Source organism: Anomaloglossus baeobatrachus, chromosome 4 (genome assembly GCF_048569485.1).
Source record: "Anomaloglossus baeobatrachus isolate aAnoBae1 chromosome 4, aAnoBae1.hap1, whole genome shotgun sequence".
NCBI lineage: Eukaryota > Metazoa > Chordata > Amphibia > Anura > Aromobatidae > Anomaloglossus > Anomaloglossus baeobatrachus.
Genome location: NC_134356.1, coordinates 231,561,075 through 231,585,353, shown reverse-complemented (window position 1 = coordinate 231,585,353; position 24,279 = coordinate 231,561,075). Strand labels below are relative to the sequence as shown.

The following is a 24,279-nucleotide window of genomic DNA, read 5'->3' as shown; positions in this document are numbered from 1 at the left end:
ACTTACATTGAGCAAGTGGCAGACTTGTGGATTTAGAATGGACAACACCTTTAACCTTGCTTCTCACATTCCATCCCGACGCGGCGGCGCTCGCCCCTCACATTCCATCCCGACGCGGCGGCGCTCGCCCCTCACATTCCATCCCGACGCGGCGGCGCTCGCCCCTCACATTCCATCCCGACGCGGCGGCGCTCGCCCCTCACATTCCATCCCGACGCGGCGGCGCTCGCCCCTCACATTCCATCCCGACGCGGCGGCGCTCGCCCCTCACATTCCATCCCGACGCGGCGGCGCTCGCCCCTCACATTCCATCCCGACGCGGCGGCGCTCGCCCCTCACATTCCATCCCGACGCGGCGGCGCTCGCCCCTCACATTCCATCCCGACGCGGCGGCGCTCGCCCCTCACATTCCATCCCGACGCGGCGGCGCTCGCCCCTCACATTCCATCCCGACGCGGCGGCGCTCGCCCCTCACATTCCATCCCGACGCGGCGGCGCTCGCCCCTCACATTCCATCCCGACGCGGCGGCGCTCGCCCCTCACATTCCATCCCGACGTGGCGGCGCTCGCTCCTCACATTCCATCCCGACGTGGCGGCGCTCGCTCCTCACATTCCATCCCGGCGTGGCGGCGCTCGCTCCTCACATTCCATCCCGGCGTGGCGGCGCTCGCTCCTCACATTCCATCCCGGCGTGGCGGCGCTCGCTCCTCACATTCCATCCCGGCGTGGCGGCGCTCGCTCCTCACATTCCATCCCGGCATGGCGGCGCTCGCTCCTCACATTCCATCCCGGCATGGCGGCGCTCGCTCCTCACATTCCATCCCGGCATGGCGGCGCTCGCTCCTCACATTCCATCCCGGCATGGCGGCGCTCGCTCCTCACATTCCATCCCGGCATGGCGGCGCTCGCTCCTCACTAGTTACCACCTAACCATAGAACATGACCATTATGGCCCCAATAAATCCTGAGAATGGGGCTCTGAAACACCCTGTCTGAACAGTTGTAGCAACGCATTCTCATCCTCCGCTCCGTCTTCTAGGGGCCGGTTGATCACAGCAGTCCCGCACAGAATGAATGGTGGGGTACTGTCCATCCCAAAGCTCTTATCTCCGGGTTCACACCAGTCAGACCCCACAGGTCAGCACGTTATCCCCTCTCCAACAAGTAGACATTCCATCATGGGCATTACCCTGTAAGTACTGCTCACAGATCTGCAGTGAGGAGCTCAGCACTGCCGTTAATATAACTCCTGATTGTCAACCATTACCACAGACAACCAGAGGAGTTGTAAATTGAGCTGCTATCTAGGAAACGTTCTAAATACAGAATACAACATACTTCCAACCTGTAATGTTACAGACTAAAATGCCTGACAGGGTGCACAGCACTGTGTACGTGGAGTACAGCTCCATCACCCCAGAATGTCACTCACCGCCGCCTCCTGAGCAGCCGACATCCAGCAGCTCCCCTGAGTGCACAGACTGCGCGGTGTGTCCCTCCTGCGCCGCCATATCCTGCAGTGCAGCCTCCTATTCCGAAGCATGGGGAAAAGCACCGGGACAGGAAGTTGGCAGCACGGTGATGACGTCACGGGAGCGCAGGCTGTCAGCCGCCATGATGCTTATGGGCAGAATGTATCCACTCTTCAGTATTATTAATACAAGTGTATGGCCTCCTGTTCTATGCTCCCCATGTGAGGGTTGTATTACTAGCACAGCAGACAGAGAGTGCCCCTGCTGGCCAACTGCATGCAGTACACCGTCAGGACAGAGCTGCCAGTACAGTTACATTGTATTATGCCTTGTGAAACTATAATGTCCGCTATCTAGGGATGCAAAGACTGGGGTCACCACCAGCTCAACAGCGTGTCTTCCCATGTTGCTACGGGTGACGTGTAACTGGTCTCCAGGAGACACAAGCCCCGCCCATACGCGTGGACCCTGTAATTCAATAGCGGTCCGGTGACGTCACTAATGTGGGCTCCGCCCTTTCCCCGTACGACTACGGCTGCGTTGCGGGAACCGTCACTTCTGCTGCCTGGACGCCGAGGAGCGGCATGACCCGCGGGGATAACCGTGTCATGGAGGGGGAACAGGCCAGGAGGTAAGGCGGGGGAAACGGCTTCTGTGCGGTGACTGTCTGCTAGTGGCAGTCATACAGCTGTCACCTGTGCCTGCCCGGACCCTACGGGCTCTGCACCCAGTACCGCTGACACCCGTGGCCATGATGGGGATTGCCAATGGTTGTCAGTGCCAGTCCCATGTCAAGTATATGTCACACTGGTGGGGTCACTGATGACCACTGATGATAGTGATACTGTAATAATGGGGCTGTCACTGGTGCCCACTGATGGGGGTGATACTGTAATAATGGGGCTGTCACTGGTGCCCACTGATGATAGTGATACTGTAATAATGGGGCTGTCACCGGTGCCCACTGATGGGGGTGATACTGTAATAATGGGGGCTGTCACTGGTGACCACTGATGGGGGTGATACTGTAATAATGGGGGCTGTCACTGGTGCCCACTGATGGGGGTGATACTGTAATAATGGGGGCTGTCACCAGTGAGCACTGATGGTGGTGATACTGTAATAATGGGGGCTGTCACCGCTGCCCACTGATGGTGATGATGTAATAATGGGGGCTGTCACCGGTGACCACTGATGATGGTGATACTGTAATAATGGGGCTGTCACTGGTGACCACTGATGGTGATGATACTGTAATAATGGGGGCTGTCACTGGTGACCACTGATGATGGTGATACTGTAATAATGGGGCTGTCACTGGTGCCCACTGATGATGGTGATACTGTAATAATGGGGCTGTCACTGGTGACCACTGATGGTGATGATACTGTAATAATGGGGGCTGTCACTGGTGACCACTGATGATGATGATACTGTAATAATGGGGCTGTCACTGGTGCCCACTGACGGTGGTGATACTGTAATAATGGGGCTGTCACTGGTGACCACTGATGGTGGTGATACTGTAATAATGGGGCTGTCACTGGTGCCCACTGACGGTGGTGATACTGTAATAATGGGGCTGTCACTGGTGACCACTGATGATGGTGATACTGTAATAATGGGGCTGTCACTGGTGACCACTGATGGGGGTGATACTGTAATAATGGGGGCTGTCACTGGTGCCCACTGATGATGGTGATACTGTAATAATGGGGGCTGTCACTGGTGACCACTGATGGTGGTGATACTGTAATAATGGGGGCTGTCACTGGTGACCACTGATGGGGGTGATACTGTAATAATGGGGCTGTCACTGGTGCCCACTGATGGTGATGATACTGTAATAATGGGGCTGTCACTGGTGCCCACTGATGGTGATGATACTGTAATAATGGGGCTGTCACTGGTGACCACTGATGATGGTGATACTGTAATAATGGGGCTGTCACTGGTGACCACTGATGGTGATGATACTGTAATAATGGGGCTGTCACTGGTGCCCACTGACGGTGGTGATACTGTAATAATGGGGCTGTCACTGGTGACCACTGATGGTGATGATACTGTAATAATGGGGCTGTCACTGGTGCCCACTGACGGTGGTGATACTGTAATAATGGGGCTGTCACTGGTGACCACTGATGATGGTGATACTGTAATAATGGGGCTGTCACTGGTGACCACTGATGGGGGTGATACTGTAATAATGGGGCTGTCACTGGTGCACACTGATGATGGTGATACTGTAATAATGGGGGCTGTCACTGGTGACCACTGATGGTGGTGATACTGTAATAATGGGGCTGTCACTGGTGACCACTGATGGTGATGATACTGTAATAATGGGGGCTGTCACTGGTGACCACTGATGGGGGTGATACTGTAATAATGGGGCTGTCACTGGTGCCCACTGATGATGGTGATACTGTAATAATGTGGCTGTCACACTGGTGACCACTGATGGTGGTGATACTGTAATAATGGGGCTGTCACTGGTGCCCACTGATGGGGGTGATACTGTAATAATGGGGGCTGTCACCGGTGACCACTGATGGTGGTGATACTGTAATAATGGGGGCTGTCACCGCTGCCCACTGATGGTGATGATGTAATAATGGGGGCTGTCACCGGTGACCACTGATGGGGGTGATACTGTAATAATGGGGCTGTCACTGGTGACCACTGATGGTGGTGATATTGTAATAATGGGGGCTGTCACTGGTGACCACTGATGATGGTGATATTGTAATAGTGGGGGCTGTCACTGGTGCCCACTGATGATGGTGATTCTGTAATAATGGGGCTGTCACTGGTGCCCACTGATGATGGTGATACTGTAATAATGGGGCTGTCACTGGTGCCCACTGATGATGGTGATACTGTAATAATGGGGCTGTCACTGGTGACCACTGATGGTGATGATACTGTAATAATGGGGGCTGTCACTGGTGACCACTGATGGTGATGATACTGTAATAATGGGGGCTGTCACTGGTGACCACTGATGATAGTGATACTGTAATAATGGGGCTGTCACTGGTGCCCACTGATGATGGTGATACTGTAATAATGGGGCTGTCACTGGTGACCACTGATGATGGTGATACTGTAATAATGGGGCTGTCACTGGTGACCACTGATGGTGATGATACTGTAATAATGGGGGCTGTCACTGGTGACCACTGATGGTGATGATACTGTAATAATGGGGGCTGTCACTGGTGACCACTGATGATAGTGATACTGTAATAATGGGGCTGTCACTGGTGCCCACTGATGATGGTGATACTGTAATAATGGGGCTGTCACTGGTGACCACTGATGATGGTGATACTGTAATAATGGGGCTGTCACTGGTGACCACTGATGGTGGTGATACTGTAATAATGGGGCTGTCACTGGTGACCACTGATGGTGATGATACTGTAATAATGGGGGCTGTCACTGGTGACCACTGATGGTGATGATACTGTAATAATGGGGGCTGTCACTGGTGACCACTGATGGTGATGATACTGTAATAATGGGGGCTGTCACTGGTGACCACTGATGATGGTGATACTGTAATAATGGGGGCTGTCACTGGTGACCACTGATGATGGTGATACTGTAATAATGGGGGCTGTCACTGGTGCCCACTGATGATGGTGATACTGTAATAATGTGGCTGTCACTGGTGACCACTGATGGTGGTGATACTGTAATAATGGGGCTGTCACTGGTGCACACTGATGATGGTGATACTGTAATAATGGGGCTGTCACTGGTGACCACTGATGGGGGTGATACTGTAATAATGGAGCTGTAACCAGTGCCTACTGATGGGGGTGATACTGTAATAATGGGGCTGTCACTGGTGCACACTGATGATGGTGATACTGTAATAATGGGGGCTGTCACTGGTGCCCACTGATGGGGGTGATACTGTAATAATGGGGGCTGTCACTGGTGCCCACTGATGGGGGTGATACTGTAATAATGGGGGCTGTCACTGGTGACCACTGATGGTGGTGATACTGTAATAATGGAGCTGTCACTGGTGCCCACTGATGATGGTGATACTGTAATAATGGGGCTGTCACTGGTGACCACTGATGGTGGTGATATTGTAGTAGGAGCTGTCGCTGGTTCCCGCTAATGATGGTGATATTGTAGTAGGAGCTGTCGCTGGTTCCCGCTAATGATGGTGATATTGTAGTAGGAGCTGTCGCTGGTTCCCGCTGATGATGGTGATATTGTAGTAGGAGCTGTCGCTGGTTCCCGCTGATGATGGTGATATTGTAGTAGGAGCTGTCGCTGGTTCCCGCTGATGATGGTGATATTGTAGTAGGAGCTGTCGCTGGTTCCCGCTGATGATGGTGATATTGTAGTAGGAGCTGTCGCTGGTTCCCGCTGATGATGGTGATATTGTAGTAGGAGCTGTCGCTGGTTCCCGCTGATGATGGTGAGATTGTAGTAGGAGCTGTCGCTGGTTCCCGCTGATGATGGTGATATTGTAGTAGGAGCGGTCGCTGGTTCCCACTGATGATGGTGAGATTGTAGTAGGAGCTGTCGCTGGTTCCCGCTGATGGTGGTGATATTGTAGTAGGAGCTGTCGCTGGTTCCCGATAATGATGGTGATATTGTAGTAGGAGCTGTCGCTGGTTCCCGCTGATGATGGTGAGATTGTAGTAGGAGCTGTCGCTGGTTCCCGCTAATGATGGTGAGATTGTAGTAGGAGCTGTCGCTGGTTCCCGCTGATGATGGTGAGATTGTAGTAGGAGCTGTCGCTGGTTCCCGCTGATGATGGTGATATTGTAGTAGGAGCGGTCGCTGGTTCCCACTGATGATGGTGAGATTGTAGTAGGAGCTGTCGCTGGTTCCCGCTGATGGTGGTGATATTGTAGTAGGAGCTGTCGCTGGTTCCCGCTAATGATGGTGATATTGTAGTAGGAGCTGTCGCTGGTTCCCGCTGATGATGGTGAGATTGTAGTAGGAGCTGTCGCTGGTTCCCGCTGATGGTGGTGAGATTGTAGTAGGAGCTGTCGCTGGTTCCCGCTGATGATGGTGAGATTGTAGTAGGAGCTGTCGCTGGTTCCCGCTAATGATGGTGATATTGTAGTAGGAGCTGTCGCTGGTTCCCGCTGATGATGGTGATATTGTAGTAGGAGCTGTCGCTGGTTCCCGCTGATGATGGTGATATTGTAGTAGGAGCTGTCGCTGGTTCCCGCTGATGATGGTGAGATTGTAGTAGGAGCTGTCGCAGGTTCCCGCTGATGATGGTGATATTGTAGTAGGAGCTGTCGCTGGTTCCCGCTAATGATCCAGTGATAACAATAGGAGACCATGATAAGTATGGAAGCTGACGTGTGGAGGTAGAATGTCTCCGGGATTGCACTTTTTTGTGTTTACACTGGCTGTTTGCCGTATGGTTTATTATCCAGTGTGCCTTTATTTGCACGCGGCTCAGCTTTATTGTACTGTGTACTATGTGGGTGTACGTCACAGGACTATTTACGCTCTGGCACAAGTGCGCTGAATAATTGTGCAATATCTCACCTACATATTTTTTCTTATTAGGCTTGGTGTCCACAATGAATTTTTAGTTAATTTTTAATACTGTGTCTTTTCACTCTGTCAATACCGCAGCATCTTACAGTTCCAGGAAAGTGGATGGGATTTATGCTTTTTTTTTTTACTCAGAATTAATTGACCTGCAGTGCGTATTTCAAATCTGCAACATGTCAATATCTCCTGCAGGTACCCTGAGTTTCATGTGCTGATTTCCTCATAGACTTGCATTAGATGCCGCAAAACTGCAGGTAAAAAACGCACATGCGTTTTTAGTGTCTTTCCGTTGTGTAAGAAAATGCATGTAATCTGCACATAAGTACCGTATTTCCTGGATTTTAAGACTAATTTTTTTTCCCCCAAAACTGGGGCTAAAATGGGGATGTGTCTTACTATCCAGATATGGCTTACTGGGACGGCGGTGGTGGAGCGGGGTCAGCGATACTGAGGGCTCGGAGGAGCAGCGGAGCAGCTCAGGAGGGTCAAAGGATGGGGTGTCTCGGCGGCGGGTGCATTGATCTGACTACGGGCTCCATTGAATTGCCCGCAGTTGACGCGATGGACTTCAAGAAAATGGTTGCGAAGGCAGTGTGAGCACACATTGATGCGATGGACTTCAATAAAATGGCCATGGAATCATGTCTGCGCATGCGCCGCCTCCACAGCCATTTTTCTTTGTCCATCCAGTCAACCACGGGCGATTCAACGGAGCCCACAGTCAGATCAATGGCACCTGCTGCCTAGACAACCCCATCTTGTGACCCTCCTGATTCACTCCACTGCAGTGACACCCCCACAGCCTGCCAGAAGTTCAATGGCGTCCGCCGCCTCTGCGACACCCTGCAGCCCACAGTATTGTCGACCTTCCTGAGCCGCAACCCCCCCCCCTCTGAGCCCGCAGCATCGCTGACCCTGCCTCCTGTGACCTTCCTGAGCCGCTCCCCCTTGGTATACATTAGGATTAAGACGCACTAGGATTATGAGACGGACCCTCATTTTAACAATAATTATTTTTTCCTATTTTCCTCCTCTAAACTTGGGGGTGCATCTTATAAAACGAAAAATACAGTATATCAATAAAGTTTTGTCAAAGACAAATACTAGGACATATCAAAATTAAAGCAGCTTTATTTAACACTAGAAGTCCCAGAGAGAGGTCATTTTAACATTTATACCATTGGAACCCTATGGAGCTCGAAATTCTTGTGACTTCTAGTGTTAAGTCATAAGATGTCAACAAGAAACAAAAACTACAGCATCAAAATTTTGATAAACTTCATGTAAAAAACATACAAAAAATACATGTTAAAAAGCGCAAGTAACTTAATTTACATAATAAGTGCAGAAATTCTGCAATATGGTAAACTCACCAAAGGCTCACTGTGGGAACATAGCCTAAGGCTATGTTCACACTAGAAAAATGATTTTTCTTAAGAAATTTCTTAAGAAATTTCTTAAGAGTGCACCTGTGTTAAAAAACGCACCAAAAACGCACCTGCGTTTTTGCCGCGTTTTCGGTGCGTTTTCGGTGCGTTTTTGGTGCGTTTTCGGTGCGTTTTTACCGCTGGTTGCTCCCTGCGTTATTGTGCCAATTATCTATGGCAAAAAACGCAGTTAGCTGCAGAAAAGAAGTGACATGCTCATTCTTTTTCTTAAGAAAATCTACTGAAAGAATTTTCTTAAGAAAAAAACGCAGTGTGTGCACAGCTAATTTTTTTTGCCATAGGTTTTGCTGGGGAATGTCTGCAGAAAGGTTACAAGAATTTCTCAAGAAATTTCTGCAGCAAAAACGGACCAAAAACGGACCAAAAACGCAGGTAAAAAACGCAGTGTGTGAACACAGCCTTAGGCTACTTTCACACATCAGTTTTTTGCCATCAGGTTCAATCCGGAAAAAAACGGGTAAAACGGATCCGGTACCGCATCCGTTTTTTCCCCATAGACTTGCATTGGTACCGGATTGTACCGGATGGCTTTGCGTTGCATCCGTTTTTTTCCGGATGCGGCAAAATTAGTTAAAGCGGCGGCCGGAGGCAACGTAGCTTGCAACGTTTTTTTGTCCGGCAAAAAAAAACGCATCGCGCCGGATCCGGCGCGATACGGCGTGTTTTACAATAGAAGCCTATGGACGCCGGATCCGGCGTAATGCGGTAAAAAACGGATGCGGCCGCCGGATCCGTTTTTCTAAACTGAGCATGCTCCAATGTAATTAACAAAACGGATCCAGCCAAAAAACGGACGAAAAGGATGCAAAAACGGATGCAAACCGTATCCACCGGATCCGTTTTTTAACGGATCCGGCATAACGGATCCGTTAAAAAACGGATCCGGTGGATACGGTTTTCACTTTTTTTTCAGGATCCGTTGGATCAGGAAAAAAAAGGACTGTGCCTGAATACAGAAAACTGATGTGTGAAAGTAGCCTTACAGAGGTAGTCCACTACATAGCATAGTGGCCACATTGATGTAAAGCTGGAACAGAAGGCATTTTCTAAATACCGTCTGTTGTCAATTCTGCCTGTGAGCGGTGCTATCACTGTCCACCCATCCCCCATCACGTGACCCCCAGCTGCAGTGACCTCTGATGTCCGGTGATGTCATGTCAACTTCTGGAATTGGAAGTTGACCTGGCATCACCGAAGCGGGATAAAATATGGTCTTGCTTGCATTTTTTCAGACATCTAGACTCCTCAAAGTTGCGTCAAAATTGAAATTGGCCCTAAAAATCCCGTTTTTTTTTTTTTTTAAACTTCATAGGAAAAAATGAAAAACTGCTGCCAAACCTTTGACCCTTCTAACAATTTTCAAAAGTGATGCTGATGTAAAGTAGATGTAGTAAATGTTTTTATTTCACTTTCAGAAATGTAATAAATATAAATTAACTAAATTTAAAAAATATTACTAAATAACTTTATTGAGCAAAATTGTAGCCAATAGGCAGAGGCGTATCTGGTGGGGGTTGGCGGGGCATCTGCCCCAGGCGCAGCTCTCGGGGTGGGGGGGGGGGGGCGATGTCAGGCTCCCTGATGCAGCGCTCTGACAGGGTGCGAGTGCTGTATAGAGGGTGCGAGTGCTGTATAGAGGGTGCGAGTGCTGTATAGAGGGTGCGAGTGCTGTATAGAGGGTGCGAGTGCTGTGTACTGGGTGCGAGTGCTGTGTACTGGGTGCGAGTGCTGTGTACTGGGTGCGAGTGCTGTGTACTGGGTGCGAGTGCTGTATACCGGTTGTGAGTGCTGCATAAAGGGTGTCGTGTGGGTAAGTGCTGTGTAAGGCGTGTGAGTGCTGTATACGGTATGTGAGTGCTATATACAGCGTGTCGCATTTGAGTGCGGTGTACAGGGTGTGAATGCTGTATACAGGGTGTGAGTGCTGTGTACGGCTTGTGTGAATGCTGTATACCGGTGGTGAGTGCTGTATACAGCGTGTCGCGTGTGTGAGTGCTGTGTACAGGGTGTGAGTGCTGTGTTCGGCATACAGTATGTCCAATGCATGTGTACTGTATATGGCCAGTGTGTGTCGTGTGCAGTATACAATATGACCAGTGTGTCAAGACTGTGTGCAGTATACGCCCATTGTGTGAGTACAATGTGCTGTATACTGCCAGTGTGTCAGAGTTGTGTGCGGTATATAGCCAGTGTGTTATGGCTGTGTACAGTATATGGCCAGTGTGTCACGACTGTGTGCGGTATATAGCCAGTGTGTCACGGCTGTGTGCGGTATATGGCCAGTGTGTCATGGCTGTGTGCATTATATGGCCAGTGTGTTATGGCTGTGTACAGTATATGGCCAGTGTGTCACGACTGTGTGCGGTATATAGCCAGTGTGTCACGACTGTGTGCGGTATATGGCCAGTGTGTCACGGCTGTGTGCGGTATATGGCCAGTGTGTCACGGCTGTGTGCGATATATGGCCAGTGTGTCACGGCTGTGTGCGGTATATGGCCAGTGTGTCACGGCTGTGTGCGGTATATGGCCAGTGTGTCACGGCTGTGTGCGGTATATGGCCAGTGTGTCATGGCTGTGTGCATTATATGGCCAGTGTGTAATGGCTGTGTGCATTATATGGCCAGTGTGTCATGGCTGTGTGCGGTATATGGCCAGTGTGTCATGGCTGTGTGCGGTATACGGCCAGTGTGTCATGGCTGTGTGCGGTATACGGCCAGTGTGTCATGGCTGTGGGCGGTATACGGCCAGTGTGTCATGGCTGTGGGCGGTATACGGCCAGTGTGTCATGGCTGTGGGCGGTATACGGCCAGTGTGTCATGGCTGTGGGCGGTATACGGCCAGTGTGTCATGGCTGTGGGCGGTATACGGCCAGTGTGTCATGGCTGTGGGCGGTATACGGCCAGTGTGTCATGGCTGTGGGCGGTATACGGCCAGTGTGTCATGGCTGTGGGCGGTATACGGCCAGTGTGTCATGGCTGTGGGCGGTATACGGCCAGTGTGTCATGGCTGTGGGCGGTATACGGCCAGTGTGTCATGGCTGTGGGCGGTATACGGCCAGTGTGTCATGGCTGTGGGCGGTATACGGCCAGTGTGTCATGGCTGTGGGCGGTATACGGCCAGTGTGTCATGGCTGTGGGCGGTATACGGTCAGTGTGGGACTAGTCCTCTGGGCGTTACTTCCCTTGCTAGTCAGCCCTATTAGCATGTTAATACGCCACTGTGGGCGTGCGATCATGCTAATGAATACGCAGCATTACAGGATGATCTCACTCACCTCTCCGCTGCTGTTGCCGCCTGACTCTGGATTTCGGCTCAGTGCGCATGATTCTGGAGTTTGTCATGTGCACTACTTCAGTTTGAAGCCAGGACGCGTACACCCGGCTTCATAGTGCACATGACTGAAACTGCAGGATCATGCGCTCTGAGCCAAAATCCAGCGTCAGGTGGTGATGGCAGCATCGTATACAATAAAACATCTTTAAAAATACTTTTTCTAAAGAGCTCTTTATCTATGCTAGTATATACAGGGACGGTTAGGTAGGGATTAGCAATATGTACCCATATTGTACCGGTCAGGTTCACTTTAAATATCAACGGCCGCAGCAGACGGCTAGAAGGCTCCATTCCAGATCTGCTCTGTCTTCTGATAGTGGCCGCGGCCAGGTGCTAATCAATGTGGCGGATGTGCAGTGCTTGGCATTATTGTGCTCACATGATCACCGCTCTTGCCACTGGCCTGGGGGAATCCTAAAAGTGTGCAGAGCATGCTTTGTGAGAATTCAGAAGCCTGCAGTCACCTAGAGTGACTGCAGACTTTCATAAAATATTAAAATTGAGCTTTGTAGCCCAATGCTAACAACGTATAATATACTCACTGTCAGGATTCAGCTCCGCTCGCTATTTCCATCAGTCATCACATTGCTGCACCACTCATATGCAAGTCTCATATTTAGTCATGTGACAATTAGCGTCTCTTTTTACTTCTGTTTTTCAATGAAGATTGAAGGAGTTAGGCTGAAGCCACATGGGGATTACTGCGGGTCCTCGCATGACACTCGACTCACGCTCGCAGCACAGCAGGAGCTGAGGGTCATGAGACTGGTCCGATCGTGCGATCAGACCACAGCTGTAGTGGGGAGGGCCGGCGCTGCGGAAAGGAGGGCCGGAATTTTTCTCCCTCACTCCTCCATTGCCAGCTGATTCGAGAATCGCACAGCAGTCGCGTTACACCGGTGTAACACAAGTGCAGTGCGATGTTTCTCTTGCCCCATAGACTTGTATGGGTGCGAGTGAAACAGGCTCGCATTACACTCACAGCATGCTGCGACTGTTTTCTCGGTCCGATTAGGGCTGAGAAAACAATTGCTTATGGGAGTGGACACATAGAGTAATATTGGTACAAGTGGAATGCGATTTTTATCGCATTCCACTCGCTCCGTTTTTGTTTTTTTTACTCCCTGTGTATGCTAGGCCTTAGGAAGAGCAGCTCGTCTGCGCATGACTAAATGTGCAAATCATATATGAATGAGCGGCCACAGGACGACTACCCAAGCCACGGGGCGGAGGGGCGCCAAACAGGATTCTTGCCCCGGGTGCCAGAAAGCCTAGATACACCTCTGCAGTAGGTACTCTTTCGTTATTGCAGAAATATTTCAGCTCCCAGCAGTTTCCCATCCATCCCAGTTGTGACGTAGTAGGACGAGCTGCGGAAAGACATTATCTGCTTAAGGGTACTTTCACACTTGCGTTTGTTTTTTTTTTTGGCGCAATCCGCTGTCTTGGGAAACAACGGAATCCGTTAACGGATTCCGTTGTTTCCCATAGACTTGCATTGATGACGGATTGTGCCAAAAGTACCTGCGTTGCTTCCGTTGGCCGATGCTCCGTTGCTTCTGCCAAGCGGAAGCAACGGAGAATGTAGCGTTAAATGCTTGTGTCAAAATGACGCCAACCAACGGATTCCGTTGGTTCCGTTAAAATTTATAATGGTTCCCTATGGTAGCGGATTCCGTTGCTAAGTGCTTAACAACTGAATCCGCTGCTGGATTCCGCTAATTTATACTGAGCATGCCCAGAATGGAAAAAAATGAAAAAAGAAATAAAACCGAGCTGACGGATTCCGTTAGACGGACGTCTAACGGACGCCAAACGGATGCAACGGTCCGTTATTTCACAGGAATCAGCTAACGGATTCCTGTGAAATAACGGACCCGTTGCATCCGTTGACACCACAAAAATAACAGATGCGTCAAAACAACGCAGCAACGGACCCAGCGGATTCAACCCAACGCAAGTGTGAAACTAGCCTAAGACAGACGTCGACAGCGTCCTGTCAGGTGTTGTGAACGCTCATTCCTGTGTTCATTGATCTTGACAGGATGAGCATAAGAGCAGAGAGTGGACTAAAGCAGTAGAAAAACCTCTCTAGATGACTGAGATTGCACATTTATCTCATCAGCCTGACCGGTTTAGTGGAGGACGAAGCTGCTGGAGAAACTATATAAACAAGTCTACAGCCAGCTGGCATTTCTCTTCTGTAAATCTGACCGGATCCTCTCCATATCCTGAATGTATGTTATATGCACTCTCTCAATATTTGCTATATACACTGCCCAAAACAATAAAGGGATTGCTAAAATACCACATCCTAGATCTCAATGAATGACATATTCCAGTTGCTAATCTTTTTTCATTACATAGTGGAATGCATTGAGAACAATAAAACATACATTTGATCAATGTAAATCAAAATGAATGTCCCATGGAGGTATGGAATTGCAATGATACTCAAAATCAAAGTGGAAAATAGAATTACAGGCTCGTCCAACTTCAATGGAAATGCCTTAAGGCAAGGAAATGAGGCTTAGTAGTGTATGTGGCCTCCACATGCCTGTATTACCTCCCTGACAATGCCTGGACATGCTCCTGATGAGGCAGTGGCTGTTCTCCTGAGGGATCTCCTCCTAGACCTGGATTAAAGCATCAGTTAATTCCTGGACAGTCTGTGGTGCATCGTGGCATTGGTGGAACGAGATATGATGTCCCAGATGTGTTCCATTGGATTCAGGTTTTGGGAACGGGCAGGCCAGTCCATAGTGTCAATGCCTTCATCATGTAGGAACTGCTGACACACTTGAACCACATTAGGCCTAGCTTTGTCATCCATCCTGGGCCCACTGTGGGTAAACCCTGTCTCATGCTACCTCTAGGGGTGAGAGCAATGACAAAATGCAAAGTGACCAAAACAGCAGCCAAAAAGGATGAGAACAGAGAAGTGGTCAGGTGGATTTCACAGAAGTGTGACTGACATGGCGTTACATTGTGTTGTTTAAGTGTTCCCTTTATTTTTTTGAGCAGTGTGTGTTTGTGTCTACATCAGGGGTCTCAAACTCGGCTGGGTGTATGGGCCGCACAGAAGAAAAAAATAATTTGGGGGGCCGCATTCTTTGCGGGACAAAGTGACATTTTTATTGGTAACATATATATTTTTTTACACACCTTTGGATCACTTATTTTCAATATTTTTCACTTGTTTATTATAACAAATGTGCACATTCTTTGGTTAAATATATATATAAAAAAAAATAATAATTTGATGGTAAAAAAAAAGTCATGCCTTATTTTGTTTTTTGTTTTTTTTTACATTTTATCCCTTTCTTGTAACTAATAGTGTTACAATTATCACTATATAGAAATTTTGGCCAACATTTTTTAGTAATGTTCCCTATCCTATAGTAATGTGCCCACCTTGTCCCCATCCTATAGTAATGACCCTAGCCTTGTCCCTATTCTAATGTCCCCATCCAATAGTATTATGCCCATCTTTGTAATGTCCCCATCTTTTAGTAATGTGCCCACCTTGTCCCCATCCTATAGACATGTGCCCACCTTGTCCCCATCCTATAGACATGTGCCCACCTTGTCCCCATCCTATAGACATGTGCCCACCTTGTCCCCATTCTATAGTAATGTGCCCACCTTGTCCCCATTCTATAGTCATGTGCCCACCTTGTCCCTATTCTATAGACATGTGCCCACCTTGTCCCTATTCTATAGTAATGTGCCCACCTTGTCCCCATTCTATAGTAATGTGCCACCTTGTCCCTATTCTATAGTAATGTGCCCACCTTGTCCCTATTCTATAGTCATGTGCCCACCTTGTCCCCATTCTATAGACATGTGCCCACCTTGTCCCTATTCTATAGTAATGTGCCCACCTTGTCCCTATTCTATAGACATGTGCCCACCTTGTTCCTATTCTATAGTCATGTGCCCACCTTGTCCCTATTCTATAGTCATGTGCCCACCTTGTCCCTATTCTATAGTCATGTGCCCATCCTGTAGTAATGGGGGTAGTGGCGGCGGCGGGTGAAAGGGGGCGCTATAATTTACCGATCGCTCTCGGCTTCCACCAACGGACGCTGGAGTGAAGCTGAGGGAGTGGTCTCCAGCCCCAGATCCACAGTGATTGGAGAGACCGGCCTTGTGACCGGTCTCTCCAATCAGAGCTGGGGGCGGGTGAAACTGAGGTCACCCAGCTCCAGCCAATGATCGGTGCTACAGCTGCACTGATCAGGGCTGGATTTCAATGTTACATCCATGTTCAATGGCTGTAACATTACAGTGGCTGTGATTGGCTGACGAACGCCTCACAGCCTCCGTAGGTCCGGGGAGGAGACACCACCCCTCCTGAGGTCCCCTCCTCCCCGAATCTAAGGTATTTGCTATTTACAATGCAAACACCGATCGCAGCCACCGGGGCCGCGATTTCGCCATGACGTACTGGGTATGACATGGATCCTTAAGTACCAGGGAGCCATGATGTACCCAGTACGTCATAGGTCGCTAAGGGGTTAATGTGCCGTCCTTCACATACACAAAAAATAAAAAACCACCATTCTTCTCACCTGTCCCGCGTTCCCTCGGCTCCTCACCTCTGCTTCTTGCTGTCTGCAGGCCGTGCCCCGGTGACTATCGCGGCCGGTGCAGCCACTGGCAGCGATTTATGTCAGATGAATGTTTGCACGCGCACAGTCCTTGCCTCTGAGAACGCAGCGCCGGCAAAACACTCATCTGACAAAGTACAGACAGTGGCTGCGGCCCCTGCACCGGCCGCGATAGTGACCAGGGGCACGGGCCTGGGGGCCGCACGAAGCAGCCTGACGGGCCGCATGCGGCCCGCGGGCCGCGTGTTTGAGACCCCTGGTCTACATAATATACATATGTTAGATGAGTGTATATGTATGTATGCTCAGCCAGCATTCACAGGAAGTTCATAAAGACAGTGACAGGGGTCATCAGCAGACCCCCGGCTGTCGTGTGAGCCCGCATTAATGGGAAACACACGACCCCTGATGTACCAGTAAGTCGTGAGGGGGTTAAAATCCAGTGAAAAGACTAAAGAGTGGAATACCCCTTTAAGGACAAAATTTCAAAGTTTGAAATTGGAGGGGGGTCTTTTAATTTTTCTTTTTTTGTAACATTTTAGATATTTTCATAAACGCTAATCATGTCACCCTTAATTTACCAGTAATGTGAAGTAACATGTCAAGATTTTTTTTTTTTTCTCAGAATTACTGAGATATGTGAAAACATTCCTGAGCAGGGATGAGCAAATATTCTCAGCACTATTCGTTACTCACAAGAATATTACCGTATTCGCGTTATCCGTTACTCATCGAGCATTTTGGTCTTCACCTTGTGAGTTTCGAGTCTCCTTCCCACATGTTTGTTGCCTGATTTTCAGCCAATGAACATGCTGTAACTGCTTGTCAGCACAGAGGGTGGGTGGGGGAAGCAGGACTGCAACCAATCACAGACACTGTTACAAAGGGTGGGCAGGGGAAGCAGTGCATATTCATGAACCTTAATGATCAGACCAGGAAGCAGTGTGACAGCCGCGGGAAACTCAGTACATGTAATTCTCCTGCACTAATCCACATAATACTCTGGCAACATTATTCCCAGAAACCAAATGTGAGTTAGAAATGCATCCAGCCATCTTCCTCATGCTGTTCCCATTCCGTCTCAGCACTTTTCCATCTGTTGGAGCATTTTTACTGCTCTCCCAGACCGACTTCCAAGGTCCTCCCAGAAAATTATTCCACTTGCAGTGGGTTCGTTATTTCATACGAATAATAAAAATAATTTGACTAGAATAATCTGACCCCAAATATTTTAGTATTCACCCATCTCTATTCCGGAGTTATTACCACATAAAGTGATACATGTCTTATTTGTGAACTTTGGCCTTGACAGGAAAGTAAAAACAGGTGGTGGCGGTATGGGGTTACAAGGGTTTTCTAGACAGATTTTTATTTTTAAATTAAAGGGGATGTCGGGGCATATATTCATTGATATCCAATTGATGGGGCATCGGCTTTGCTAAACTATTACCAGCTCAGATCAGATATAAACATTGATTTGAGCTGAACAGGCTCCATTCAGTGTGTAGCCGCTTCTGCTGAGTACTGCAGATCAGTCCCATTACGTGATTGTATTTTCACCCTATAAACCACTGCTTAGAAGGGGTTTTCCTATCTAAATACATGTATCATCTCTTCAGGGGATAGGTGATGAATCTGTGATCATTAGGGGTCTGTTAGGAACCCTAACTATTCTAAAGATCTGTCTTCAGGCTGACGGAGATAGTCTATAAGGGTGAATCGTGTGTTGGTTGAGCATGCCCACCACACTCCTTTCACACATGGACTTTGGTTGCATGACGCGTTCTACGTAATGCACACAGGCCGGCATTGAGGCCCCGCTCATGCACACTACAATACTTTGATCTACCCTGCCCAGGTCAGATGAAAGTGTGCCTGCGCAGGACCTCAATGCCGGCCTGTGTGCATGATGTAGGACGAGTCATGCACCCAGGCTTTAGAACAGGGGTGGGGAACCTTTTTGCTGCCGGGGGCCATTTGGAAATTTCTGCCAACCTTCGGGGGCCACACAAAATTATCAATGTGAAAATGAACCAACTATATTTGGTCAAACAGTTAACTCACTCCTATTGTGGTGGCCGGAGCGGCTTCTCTTTCGTGCGGCTGTGATGTTCGGCGATACTTATGTTGCTTCTCTCTTCTCCAGGTTTGTCACGGTCTGGAGCGCAGGCAACTCTTTGTGATAATAAGATTGGTAGACTATATACATCACACAACAGAAACAGGGACTGGTGTATATAAATCACAGGACACATACATCACTGAAGGGGCTGTTGGCATATACATCACATAGGAGACGCTGGGACTGCTGTATATACAAGAGACACCTACATCACAGAAGACACTGGGGGCACATACATCACACGAGGGGCTGGGACATGTATATGCCCCCAGCTCCCTCCTGTGATGTGTATGCTTTCAGCCTCTCCTTTGATGTATATGCGCCCAGCCCCTCCTCTGAGGTATATGCGCACAGCCTCTCCTGTGAGGTATATGCGCACAGCCTCTCCTGTGAGGTATATGCGCACAGCCTCTCCTGTGAGGTATATGCGCACAGCCTCTCCTGTGAGGTATATGCGCACAGCCCCTCCTGTCATATGTACAGCCCCAGCATCTCCAATGTGATGTATATACCCCAGTGTGTGACGTATATATTACAGGAGGGGTTGGGGCATACACATCACAGGAGACGCTGGGGCATATCCATGACAGGAGGGCCTGGGAGCATATACATAACAGGAGATGCTGGGGAACACAGATTACTAGGTCACAGGGAGGCATAAACATTGCTGTGGGGCACAGACGGCACTGGGGGGCACACACATCACTAGGGCGACACAGAGAGCACTAGGGGGGGCACGGACATCACTAGGTGGGCACAGGCATCACTAAGGGGGGGGGGCCCACAGACATCACTAAGGGGGGGCCCACAGACATCACTAAGGGGGGGCCCACAGACATCACTAAGGGGGGGTCACACAGACATCACTAAGGGGGGGGTCACACAGACATCACTAAGGGGGGGGTCACACAGACATCACTAAGGGGGGGTCACACAGACATCACTAAGGGGGGGTCACACAGACATCACTAAGGGGGGGTCACACAGACATCACTAAGGGGGGGTCACACAGACATCACTAAGGGGGGGTCACACAGACATCACTAAGGGGGGGTCACACAGACATCACTAAGGGGGGGTCACACAGACATCACTAAGGGGGGTCACACAGACATCACTAAGGGGGGTCACACAGACATCACTAAGGGGGGGTCACACAGACATCACTAAGGGGGGGTCACACAGACATCACTAAGGGGGGGTCACACAGACATCACTAAGGGGGGGTCACACAGACATCACTAAGGGGGGGTCACACAGACATCACTAAGGGGGGTCACACAGACATCACTAAGGGGGGGTCACACAGACATCACTAAGGGGGGGTCACACAGACATCACTAAGGGGGGGTCACACAGACATCACTAAGGGGGGGTCACTCAGACATCACTAGGAGGAGACTTGGGGGCACAGACAGCACTTGCAGAGCACAGACTTCACTAGGGGGTACACTGCACTTGGGGTGGTAAGGAGCACTGGAGAGAACTCAACAGTGTGGGTGATCCACATCGCTGGGGAGTCTGCACACAGCACTGCAGGGGGCACGCTGCACCGGAGAAGGGGCAGAGAGCGGCAGCACACAGCACGTGGAGCTGCACCGGAGAAGGGGCATAGAGCAGGTGGCACACAGCGCCGGGGAGCGGCAGCACACAGCACGTGGAGCTGCACGCTGCACCGGAGAAGGGGCAGAGAGCGGGCGGCACACAGCGCCGGGGAGCGGCAGCACACAGCACGTGGAGCTGCACGCTGCACCGGAGAAGGGGCAGAGAGCGGGCGGCTCACAGTGCCGGGGAGCGGCAGCACACAGCACGTGGAGCTGCACGCTGCACCGGAGAAGGGGCAGAGAGCGGGCGGCTCACAGCGCCGGGGAGCGGCAGCACACAGCACGTGGAGCTGCACGCTGCACCGGAGAAGGGGTAGAGAGCGGGCAGCACACAGCATTGATTGAGGCACGCTGCACGGGAGAAGGGGTGGAGAGCGGGCGGCACAATGCAGGAAACGGTGAAGCTGCTGTGGGACGGAAGCGCAGAGCGCTAAACCCGCCCACAAAGTCAGTCCTGAGCACGCTGGCACCTGCCAGGGAAAGAGCTCATTGATGCGCGCAAGCAGCACATGTGAAGCCTTAAAGGGCCGGCGCCCGGTAAGACCACGGCAGTGGCCGAGCACTGCCACCCCCGAGAATCTGCCCGGGGGCCGCACAAAAGGTCATGGCGGGCCGCATGCGGCCCGCGGGCCGGAGGTTCCCCACCCCTGCTTTAGAAGAAGGAGGACAAAGATTGCTGAAAGAGGAGGCGCTGCACCCGGACAACGGAGACACCCATCTGACCAGTCTGCACCGTACCGACCGTTTAGGTGATGTCATTTTTACGCTCTACACAGCGGCCTGGGCTCTTATATACAGCATGTTAGAATGCTGTATATAAGAGCCCAATGGTGGTGGCTGCAGGTTATAGACCCCAAATCTGGTGACAGGTTCCCTTTTAATTTTAGTGAATAATTCAACAATCAGATTTAAGAGCAAACTGGATTCCTTGCTGCACCCAAGAGTTTTCTTCTGATGCGCTGTAGCAGTGGTGTTACAACCAATAATTGGCCTCTGGTCTCATGCTACCTACTTCAGCAGGACCGTCTATTATTGTCCCCCATTTTTTTAAAACACGCAATCCCTTTAGGTAAACGAACACTGACAAACCTCCGAGAATGCTGCTATTGTTTCCTTGATCTATATACCTGACACATATTTTAGTACAGTACGTGTTAGAGAATTCTGGTTTAGCAGCTTTTTTTTTTTTTTTTTACCGTATATTTGTACATGTGCAGTAGGCCTGTAGGCCAGCATACTTACGTCAGTGCAGTAGGCCAGCATACAAGACGTACATGCAGCTTACTTTACATACTAAACCTGCAATTTGCTATGTGACTATTTCTTGCAAAAATGCATATTTTCTCTGGTCCTAAGACATTTTGCGTGTCTGTGCAGCCAGTGCTAATTTCTTATATGTAGCAGAGCAGGTACTCCCCTCCTGAGTGCAGCTACAGCTCTCATCCACTGTTGTAATCTCAGTGTTTGGCTGCAGCAGTGATGTTATGGCAACAGGCGCTCACATAACCGCTGCAGCCGAGCTCTGTCATTGGCTGCATCTGTGTGATCCATCAACATGGTGTCACGGCTGCAGCTGAGCTCTGTGATTGGCTATAGCTGTGTGATCCATCAACATGGTGTCACAGCTGCAGCTAAGCTCTGTGATTGGCTATAGCTGTGTGATCCATCAACATGATGTCATGGCTGCAGTTGAGCTCGGTCATTGGCTATAGCTATGTGATTCGTCAACATGATGTCACGGCTGCAGCTGAGCTCTGTGATAGGCTATAGCTGTGTGATCCATCAACATGATGTCACGGCTGCATCTGAGCTCTGTGATTGGCTATAGCTGTGTGATTCGTCAACATGATGTCACGGCTGCAGCTGAGCTCTGTGATAGGCTATAGCTGTGTGATCCATCAACATGATGTCACGGCTGCATCTGAGCTCTGTGATTGGCTATAGCTGTATGATCCCTCAACATGATGTCACGGCTGCAGTTGTGCTCTGTGATGGGCTGCAGCAGTGTCATTCATCAACATGATGTCATGGCTACAGCCCAAATACTGATACTGGTGAAGTGGTTGAGAGCCAGTGACTGACCCTGGGAAATTCTCTGCTTTGTTTGCAATGTTTCGTATATAAAAGTGGTTGAGGTCCACTTTTCTTAAAGTGGAAAACTCCTTGAGGTCCCTGTGTGACATTTCCTGTGTATGATTTCTGCAGCAGATCTATAGGAAAATCCACAGCACGTATTCACATCTTATTGTCTGGATTTCCTGACAAAGCTAAAAAATAAAAGAAAAAACAAACCGTATATAACCATATCTGAACTCAGGCCCTGATTCATCAATACCATTGATTTCCTCGCCAGTTTTGATGAAGGGACGTGTAGGGGTCTAATCCCTAACATTTGTCTGATCGTACAGGACTGTGCTTGGTAGTTTTCTTCATTATCCTATGTTTATTCACTGCTCCGTCCAAACCTCCTAGCCATGGCCTTGTAGTTGGAGGGGGTAATGATGGACTTGTCCCCCCATTCTAGGTGCCAGATTTTGGATCCCCCACATTTCTGTCCTGTGCTTAGATGATCAATGCTTCAGGCCATAGTACCAATATACGGTAACTCTTGCCAGCAATGCCACAAACAGCATCAGGGTGCATGCTTTTCCACCTTCCATCCTAGCTATATCCATGATTCTGACATATTATGTGCTATATTTTTAAATATTACAATGTATTTTCAGCCACTTACCTTTTGAATACCTATCCCCCATATATTCTGCATAAATTGTTATACTAATATAGCAAAACGTTAGTCTTAATCCGAATAAATTATTTTTAAAAAATAAATAAATTCGTGCTATTTACCTGAGTAACCAGCAAAAACCTGAACGTGAATAACCTGTCGGTCAGGGAAACTCTTCTGATGTGAGACTAGCTCGAGACGGACTTATTTTCAGCTTAGTAGTGCGCCTGACTTCAGGATTGTGGGACACCTAAGCCTATTCTCTCCTGAATAAGAGGTTTTGGGGTTTGGCTGAGTCTGGAGTAAAATGCTGAACATTAGGTAAGAATGAAATCTGAAGGTTTACATTTTTTATTTTTACACCTTCTAGTTCTTTAGATGTGCTGATATTTCCGTGATTGTACATGTATAGGTTTGTATATAATTATATGTTTGCCTTGTGTGTATATATGCAGTTTAAATCTTTAAAGAGGAGAAATGTCATGAGTGTTATGCTCAGGTCTACAACTTGTATTTGAGTGAATCTTGTTTATTTAGTGTTATAGGGGTTAAGAACCTATCTGGATGTCCTTTTGTAGCCTAGGGGCCGCTTTACACGCTACGACATCGCTAAAGCGATGTCATTGGGGGGTCACGGAATTTGTCACACACATCCGGACGCATCGCTGATTGGTGACATGGGGGTCCATTCCCAATTATCGTTGCAGCTGCAGGTACGGTGTTGTTCGTCCTTCCTGCGGCAGCACACATCGTTATGTGTGACACCGCAGGAACGAGGAACCTCTCCTTACCTGTGTCCACAGGCAATGAGGAAGGAAGGAGGTGGGCGGGATGTTATGTCCCGCTCATCTCCGCCCCTCTGCTTCTATTGGCCGGCCGCTTAGTGACGTCGCGGTGACGCCAAATACACCTCCCCCTTGAGGGAGGGATTGTTCGGCAGTCACAGCGATGACGCTGAACAGGTATGTGCGTGTGACGCTGCCGAAGCGATAATGGTCGCTACGGCAGCAATCACCACATATCGGCCGTACGACGGGGGCAGGTGCTATCACACTCGACATCGCCAGCAAATGCTAGCGATGTCGCAGCATGTAAAGCGGCCCTTAATCTCAGGTGCCACACGTTTTTAACTACTTCCCTGCACTATAATAAGTCACGTCTTACTATCTGATGCCTAACAAAAACTGTGGAAAGAAAGCGCACATAGGGTTTTAACCGATAGAGATAGGTGCAGGGAATAGGACAGGTACTCACCTGCTTCAGTTGTGACAGGCACAACTCCTTGTCAGCACGGAAAATGGTAAATGAATACAAAAGTGGTCAGCTGCAGCCCCGATATTGCAACAGGATGGGGGATGATCAAAAGAGATCGGGTTAAATGCTGCGCTAAAAACCACAATCCAAAGAT

The 24,279-nt window shown here is 49.4% G+C and overlaps 2 protein-coding genes across 2 annotated transcripts in view; one reads left to right on the top strand and one right to left on the bottom strand.

Annotated features, from left to right (window-relative positions):
* NOPCHAP1 (NOP protein chaperone 1) overlaps nt 1-1,737 on the bottom strand; it is a 24,306-nt gene extending 22,569 nt beyond the window's left edge. The window contains exon 1 of the mRNA XM_075344737.1: nt 1,434-1,737. Coding sequence (XP_075200852.1) covers nt 1,434-1,512 — 79 coding nt within the window. The 5' untranslated portion in view covers nt 1,513-1,737. The remainder of the gene's footprint in view (nt 1-1,433) is intronic.
* A 226-nt stretch (nt 1,738-1,963) lies between these two features.
* SLC41A2 (solute carrier family 41 member 2) overlaps nt 1,964-24,279 on the top strand; it is a 121,207-nt gene continuing 98,891 nt past the window's right edge. Inside the window, exon 1 of the mRNA XM_075344735.1 lies at nt 1,964-2,104. The gene's annotated coding sequence lies outside the window, so the exon portion shown is untranslated. The remainder of the gene's footprint in view (nt 2,105-24,279) is intronic.